Genomic DNA, 8,178 nt, shown 5'->3' on the forward strand with positions numbered 1-8,178 from the left:
CCTAGTGACGCTGGGTTTCCTTAAACATCCTCTTCCTCAAGATTAAACAGATACAATCTCAGGGGTTACTCTAAGTGAGTAAAACTCAATAAAACTCCATTTCAACTATTGTAGTTGGGACAAATTATATTTCTTTTTACAGAAAGACTGAACTTGAAGTTGAGAAGTAGCTGATCCAGGAACCCCTGAATCTGAAGCAAGAGCCTTCAGGTGACTCATGACTCCACCATTTTCTAGTGATGGCTGTTTTCATTGTCGGTTCTCTCTCTTTTTTTTTTTTTTTTCTCTTAATATTTACTTTTGAGAGAGAGAGGGACAGAGGATTCTAAGTGGGCTCCATGCTGATAGCAGTGAGCCCATTGTGGGGCTTGAACCCATGAACTGTAAGATCATGACCTGAGCCAAAGTCAGATGCTCAGCTGACTGAGCCATCTAGCACCCATCAATGTCCATTCTTGATAGGTATTCTGTCTCCTCCATGAGACCTTCAGGGGACCCTGCCCTTTCCACCTCTTAGATTCCTCAAGGTCTTGTACTTCCATTATGCATACAGACCCCAGGCCAGCATGTGTTGAATGAATGAGTTGGAAATGAAGGGAAAGACTAGGAGCCGTGGAAACATCAATATCCTGGACCAAACTCTGATTTGGTCACCAGCTGGTGAACTTGGGCAAGCTTCTAGTTTCTCTAAGCCTCTCCATTCTTATTTGTAAAATGCAAATAAACCACCTCTCCTACAGGGCTGTTGTAAAAGAGAAAATGGAATAATGAAGGCACCCAAAAAGTAGTAGCTATGATTACCTGTTGAATCAACATAAAACTTAAGCAAGGAGAACCACCACGTGGCAGTCTGATTTTCTAACTTCTAATGCGGTCCCATTTTGTCTGGCGCAACGTCCCAGATTGGCAATCTGAAGGATGAGTTGCTTTGTGTGGCTGCCCTCTGTGGTGGGCACTATTTTGCCGGTCCCTGAGAGTGTCTAAGAAGAGGCATTACAATCAACAGTGGAATGCATGCCAATTGTTTTTATTAAGGATGTCTATTTGGATGACAAGGCCAGCCAGCAGGTGGCCCCCAGGAAACAGCTTGTGGCCCCATCCCTGTCATTACTCCACGATGCGGCGGAAAGACTGCACAGCTGGGGAAGCTGCACCCCAATCGATGGGCTTCCGGTACTCCTTCTTGTCCAGGAGGTACTGCCTGCCACGATAGTTGGGTAGCTCATAGAAAATCCAGGCACCCTCCAGCACCTTACTGGAGTGGACCTCCCGCATGTGAAACTGTTCCATAATGGAAGGGCAATCTTCAGTGGTTTCATACATCTGACCATTAAAATCTCCTTTCTCGAAGATCTGAATCTTATACTGGCCTCCACCAGACTGAAAAAAACGACACAGGAGGAAATAACAACAGTTATGGAAATCACTGACGGGTCAAGAACTCAGAGAACAGTTTGGTTCAGAACCCCCAATCGTGGAAGTTAAATGATCTGATCTCCTCTCCTTTTTTGGGTACTGTGAAAACAGCTGACGTTCAGTAAGAAAAACTTAAGGCCTTAACGTGCTCAGGAGGCAGAGAGAGTGCTCTGGAAATAATTAGCGGATTCAGTCTTGTGATAGACTGACCTAAGGTTTTATGTGAGCCTCAGCAGCTAACAAGAGAAAACACCCCATTAAGGGGTAGGAAAACTGTAAGAAAATGTAAAAAAAAAAAAAAACAAACAAAAAAAACGGGGCAGGGGGTTAGGGGAAAGAGAGATGGAGAGAGCCAGAGCAGGCCAGCAAGCGAGAGAGAGTGCAAGGGGGCCCAGGCTCACCAGATGAACAGCCCGGCAGGAGCTGAGGCGGTCGTTGAGGCCCATCCAGTGCTGGTATTCAGGGTACTCGCCCCGGGGTAAGATATACATGTACCCGGCGAAGTTGGGCCTCTCGTACACAGCCCAGGTGCCTCCTTCCACTCTGATGGAGTTGCAGCGACTCAGGTACATGTGGAAATCTGCGCAGTCGCAGTCACAGTCATAGTGGCGGCCTTGGAAATTTTTGTCTTCATAGAAAGTAATCTGAAGGATGGAGCGAACAAAGAGAAGAACTGAGGAGCTGGGGGCTTTACTCGTAAAAAAAAAATAAATAAATAAACAAAATAAAATAAAATAAAATAAAAATCAAGAACACATTGCCCGCTGTAGAAATCCCTTTGTCTTCAATTTTGAGGGGTAAAAGTATAGTTCTATCTCACCTCACAACATTTACCTTCTGGCAGACAATTGTAGTTGTCAACTGTAGGAATGAGAACTTTCTGAAGGCTTAAAATGAAGCAAAACAAGAGTGCTCTAAGAGAAGCCGGTAGTTTCAGACCCAAGTTCACTGCTTCCTCCTTTTTGTTCCCATAACTCACTGTACTTACCACATTAGAAGCTAAATTGCCCACTTATACATCTCTCTCCCATCAGACTCCTACCAGACTTCTTCCAGGGGCAAAGACCAAACCTTATTTAAGCTATGGACCCCTGGACCCAGCGCTTGACAAACCTTCAATAAACGTTTGAGGAAGACGAGTGAGTTCCAAATGCAGAAATTCATTAGGTGCCATGGAAGATAAAGAGAGAAAAATAAAACATAGACCTTAGCTTTAGAGCGTTTACTTTACATGAATATAGAGCATACACCTGACAATATTTTGTGTTCCGCACTATTATTTTTTTGCCAACAGGGTAGTTCCAAAGTAACACGATGGCAAGTCACAAACGTGGTTTGCTTCAAAGTCTTACCAAGTCTCTACCACAATCTTTGGGGTAAGCCTGAGACCTTGGATGGCCTGGCGGCACGCAGCCCTGAAAAACCGGAAATGATAAACCTGGCCTCTAGAGCTGCATCTCTCCAGTCGGCCTTATGACTTCCGGCAAGCTAGCTCTCTGGGCTCCAGCTTCACACTTGTCAGAGCTGAGGACCAGACTAGATGGAAAGCCCTGGCTGTGCAGTAAAACTTTTCTGTTTGCAACAGGAGAGGAGTCCCCAGCCACTCCTGGGGCTTCATGAAGCAGGTTCTGAAAACCACTAGACCAAATGGACTACAGAGTTTGTCCCCTCTTGTTCTATAATTCCACACTCCAAGATGAATGCAAGTTCAGAAGGGAAAGTGAAAGAAATCACAGGTGTCATGGAGTCAAGCACTTAATTTCCTAGAGTTACGCTGCCACCTCGTGGCTAATTTGCTTTATCGGCTTCAAAGGAGAAAATGTCAACCATTTTCATATGAAAGGAGTGGAGAGCCAGGTAGCCTTGAGAGGATTTTTGAGGTGAAGATTGAAAGATAAGTAGAGGGTTTCCAGGGGCAAAGAAGAAAGGATGGCCTGTTCAAAGGAATAAAGGAATATGGCCCATTATAGGGACAAGTGGTTCATCAAGCTCGGTGCATATGGACTATGTGGTGAAGTATTAATAGGAAATAAAGCCAGAAGACACAGACGGCATGCTGGAATCTCTTTGGTGATTATGTGCGAGACGTAAGGTAGTGGTTCGTGCGTGGAAACAGGTGGTTGCCGCGGGTATGTGAGAGATGGGGCAGGCCGACCAAAAGGCAACTGCTGTATAAAGGACATTGAGGAAACAGTCAAAAGAAACGTAGAATTTGGTGACTAATCAGGTGTAATGAATGAGGGAGAGGCAGACACCAAGAATGATTCGTAAAAGGGCATAAAACCTCATTGTTTTCTACCCCAGGTGAGCCTTCTAGATGTAGCCTACTGATGGGTACTTCCTTCCACCCTAATCCACGCTACTCTCTCCACTCTTCCACTCTTGTATTTCTCTCCACTCCTGTATTTCCTGTTCCCTACAAGCTTCCTGAGCCCTTCCCACCCCTAAATCATCTGCTTCATCTCCTTTCTTCCCCTTCCAAATATCTCTTCCAGCTCCATTTCCCATTTTAGCATAGCACAGAGCTGGAGACACACGGTACCCCAGTTTATAGATTAGAAAACAAAACTGCAGCACTAGCTACTAGCTCAGTGACCTTGGATAGGCCATTGAACATCACTCTAAAGCTCAGACTCTTCATTTGTAAAACTGGATCACAGTATCCTCTGCGGAGGGTTGTCCTGAGGTTCCATGGGAAAATGCCTATGAAGCACTTAGTGTAATCTGGCTCATAATCGCCAATAAACTTTTGCTACTGTTGGTACAGATGAAGAAGTTAAATGCCTTGCCTAAGGCCAATAGCTAGGTACAAGTTAGGTGCAGGCAAGGGAGTGGTTGGCAGTGCAAAGCTCCCGGTTAGTAACGTGTGATTCATTTTATCTTATCTCCCTTTGCGGTCTCCTGCCTGCACAGCTAGTTCTGTGCAACATACAGCACTTACTCTTTTAGTAAGGGAACAAGACTGATCCTGAGGCTGAGATGCTTTTCCCAAAGCCTGTGGAAAAATCTTTAGGAAAATCAAGGTAACTTCTCTAAAAAATAAAATAGATTCTATATTCCTTAATTCAGCCTTAATTCAATTTACCTTTGGTTTTTTGGTCAACTGTTTACCATAAAAGAGCCTTTGCAAGGGCTATGCTGTAGAAATAAAGTTAATATCACTTTTTCTTAGTTCAGTGTTTCCCACACTTAGTGCCCACTGCACATTTGCCTGGCTAACATCTATATTGAAAGGTGGAAAATACACGATGTTCTAGAAGGCAACCTTGCTGTCTACCCTCTGGCAGACTAGCCAACCATCCCAAGGCTGAAACAAAGTACAGTGTTGCCATGGAGCCTTTACTGAGCTCCAGAACCAAACTCTCCTTTCAGCGGGGGACCTTCCAAATCTCAGAGCCCAGAGAATGTTGTACTTCTACTCAATTTCCATTTGTAGAAGGACCATGACATCTACTGTATAGTCAGCTGAGATTCTTGGGCAAAAAAAATTTATAGAAAGGCTAAGAAATAGTGCAGGAGATTTCCCTTGAAATCATTACAAAATTCCTCTCCTTCCCGCTTAGTTCTTGAAAAGTAGCCTACCAATCCAATACAATAGAAAGAAAAATGCCACGTATTCCAAAGGTAACAAAACCAAACTTAGTACCATGCATTGTTTTTGCCAATCCCATAACTCTCTGATTAAACTTCTAGTAAGATGGAGGGAAAGGAAAATGCAATAGACAAAGGGTAAGAGATAACTTGCTCCTTTGGCCTAGCAAGCAAGTTAGTTAACCACGCGAACAGCCCAGCTACAAGAAATAAAAGAGAGCACACTAGTACTACTCTGGAAATCTTTGAAAACGGGGGATATATTCATCTAAGGGGGTCCAGTTGTAATAGTCTTACATCAAGGCACACGGATTTCTCTAAGGACTTCTAATTCTTTTCAATGGGATTTGCATGGCATACTTCCAAGAACCTCAGAGCACTAAAGACACGGTCTCATTTTTTCTCCCCAAATCTTTTAGATAACAAGTATGATTATTCTATTTTCCAAGTGGAAAAAAATCAGGCACTAACCAATTATGGAACGAGTTAACAGGTGCCTCCTGACATGACGTGATGGGAAATATTTGCTGTTGCCTATGTAACTTTCTGGCCAAAGATGATTAGTCTGAATCTAAACACGAGGAAACAATCAGGTAAATCCAGATCTCAGGACTTTGTACTAGACACCTGGTCTGGACTTAGAAAAATGTCAGTGTCTCAAACACCAACAAAAAGTAGAGTGACTGTTTCATACAAAAGAGGCTAAAGGAAAAAGTTTAAAGAAACATGGCAACCAAATGCAATGCACGGTCCTTGATTAGATCCTGTATCAGGGGAAAAGCCAGCCATGAAGCACATTTGGGGAAGCGACTGGGGGAAATGTGAATATAGTCTGAATATTTGGTATTTATGACAAGTTTGGGAGACAAGATGGTATTATGTTTATATAGGAGAATACCCTTGTTTTTGGAGAAACGTGACTAAGTACTTAGGGCAAAAGAATTAAGCCTGCTATTTATTGTCAAATGGTTTAGTACAAAGAGACAGAGAGACCAAATATAGCAAAATGCTAACAACTGGAGAATATAAGTAAGGGATATAGAAGTATTCATTCAACATTTCTTTTTCTTTCAAGATTCATCGGGTTTGAAACTTTTCAAAGTAACAAGTTGACGGGGGGTGCTGTGGAAATCAGGCACTGATGGCTTTGCCTTAGATTCACTGGTGAGCAGAAGAGCTAAAATAATAGAATGAAGGTAGATACCCTCATTTCTAAAGCCCTGCCTAAAAGATCGATTTCTGGTCCAACAACTGTGAATCAAACATTTTAGAGACAATTTTCCTAACGTAAATAAGCACTTTCTTTCAGGAAAGGGATAAAAATAACTGCTTGAATGAAAGGGATATATAGGATTTAATTCACTTGATTAGTCTTTTAGGACATCACTGATGGAGTCTAAATTTCACAGAGCGGACTTTTAACTGAACACTAAAAGTTTTCTACTCCGTGTACTCCTCTTATCAGTATGTCCTATTCCTGTGGAAATTCATAGAATAGGAGTTGCTGGAAGGCAGAAATCATGATGATATGAACACATTATATACCTGTACAATACTGAACATGGTAACACACATAGAGATAAACCCTTAATAAACTGTTGGGTAATTTTGCTACAGTAGAAAATATAATCATTTCTTAACCTTCTCTCCTATTCTCAACCTTTAAAACACTATCATACTTACCTTCAGGCATAGAAGCAAAAGTTTTTCTCCACATTTCTTTCGATGTATCATTAGGTACATTGGAAAAGAGGAAACATTCCAAAAGAAAGGAAACACTGGAAAAGAAAGTGGTAGGCTAAAAATCAGCATGACCGTTGACTTACCTTGGTTCCAGATTTAGACATTTTGGTGCATAGATTGGTTTCCCCAGTGCTGAAATCCGGAATAGCTACAGAGTTAGAGGCACAGAGACATTTATACTGGGCTGGTTTCAAATCAAACATTTGCTTAGTCATGAGAATAGGATCCAAAAATTGAGTCAGTCATTTAGAGGCTATTGATGGTTTCTAGAAAAACAATTGGGATTATGAAATAAAGGAAAGCTTCAGTACCCCTTCTAATGCTTACCAAGCCTTGCTGCATTATAGACTTTGCTGAGTCAAGGCACCAAAACCCAGCCAAAGTTTTCAAAATTAAAAACAAAAAAGTCCCTCTTACCTGGGCAATTTGGGGATTTCAAGGTGGCTGCTTGCTAGAAAATCAATGTCTTTTTTTTTTTTCCTCCAACAAAGCTTGCAGGAGTAAAGTCAAAAGGCCACCCTCTAATACTGAATAGAAGTAACACGTTCCAAAGCAACGAAATTTGATGACTACTAAAGGCAATGCATGATCTTGTGTTTGAAACTGTTACTACAATGGACATTTTTGGGATGATTAGCAAAAATTTTAATACAGACTATATATTGTGCCACTGTAAAATTTCCTGATTTCATTCCATTTAAGAATCTGTACTATGACAACATGGGAGAATGTCTCTTTTTAGGACATACAAGCTAATGTCTTCAGGAGTAAAGGTTTGAGATGTCTGCAACCTACTCTCAAATTGTTGAGCAAAAATACTACTGCTGTCTAGAGTGGCAAAGTGAATGTAGTAACACATTATCAAGTGGCAAATCTGGACAAGGGGTATGTGGGGAATCAGACTCGTGCAATTGTTCTTTAAGTTTGAAAATTTTTCGAGGCACGCACACGAGCTCTACTCCATAAGAAAGGGCTCTACAGTATACAGCCTGAGAGACAGAAAGCTACTGTGGAAATTATGATTCTGCAAAGGTTTAGCTAAGCCCAACCTGCCACCTGCTAGGTGGAATTTTTCTGCCATGATATCATATGGAGACCTGTTTAGAGAACATTTCTTGGCGACTATTACACCTCTGACTTTTAGAATGAGATTACCTTTTATGTAAATTCAAAGAAACAACAAATCAGTTCTCCATTTTCATTTTCCTGGTCAAGTATATTCTTCTCAAAAGCCCATCTTCCTCCTGTTTCTACTAATAAAGCTCACCAACAAATGGGATGCCCCAAGACATTATGGTCAATTCCAAAAATAGCAAATGTACCTTGACATGAAGATTATTGAGAAACAAATTATCAAGTTATGTGCTCAGCTTTCTGAATTTGATAAACTGGAAAGAAAGTATCTAATACCATGAATTTCATTAACCA

At 41.6% G+C, this 8,178-nt stretch overlaps 1 protein-coding gene across 2 annotated transcripts; it reads right to left on the minus strand.

The window, feature by feature from the left end:
- Positions 1 to 1,017: 1,017 nt before the first annotated feature.
- Positions 1,018 to 8,114, minus strand: CRYGS (crystallin gamma S). Of its 2 annotated transcripts, none has more exons than XM_030329362.1 (3): positions 6,834 to 8,114; positions 1,818 to 2,060; positions 1,018 to 1,380 (listed from the first exon to the last, which is right to left on the minus strand). In XM_030329362.1, exons 1-3 carry the CDS (start codon positions 6,963 to 6,965, stop codon positions 1,108 to 1,110), a joined length of 648 nt encoding a protein of 215 aa, XP_030185222.1. In that variant the 5' UTR covers positions 6,966 to 8,114; the 3' UTR covers positions 1,018 to 1,107. The 2 variants fall into 2 exon arrangements, with proteins under 2 accessions (XP_030185222.1, XP_030185224.1); XM_030329364.1 differs by having other exon boundaries at positions 2,530 to 8,114.
- Positions 8,115 to 8,178: the final 64 nt, after the last annotated feature.

This window comes from Lynx canadensis, chromosome C2, assembly GCF_007474595.2.
Source record: "Lynx canadensis isolate LIC74 chromosome C2, mLynCan4.pri.v2, whole genome shotgun sequence".
Taxonomy (NCBI): domain Eukaryota; kingdom Metazoa; phylum Chordata; class Mammalia; order Carnivora; family Felidae; genus Lynx; species Lynx canadensis.

Coding starts and splice junctions, on each gene's coding strand:
- CRYGS (XM_030329362.1), bottom strand. CDS start 6,965: ATGACTAAGCAAATGTTTGATTTGAAACCAGCCCAGTATAAATGTCTC. Junction 2,061..6,833: donor TGTCTAAATCTGGAACCAAG/GTAAGTCAACGG, acceptor TCCATCCTTCAG/ATTACTTTCTATGAAGACAA. Junction 1,381..1,817: donor CCTGCCGGGCTGTTCATCTG/GTGAGCCTGGGC, acceptor CGTTTTTTTCAG/TCTGGTGGAGGCCAGTATAA.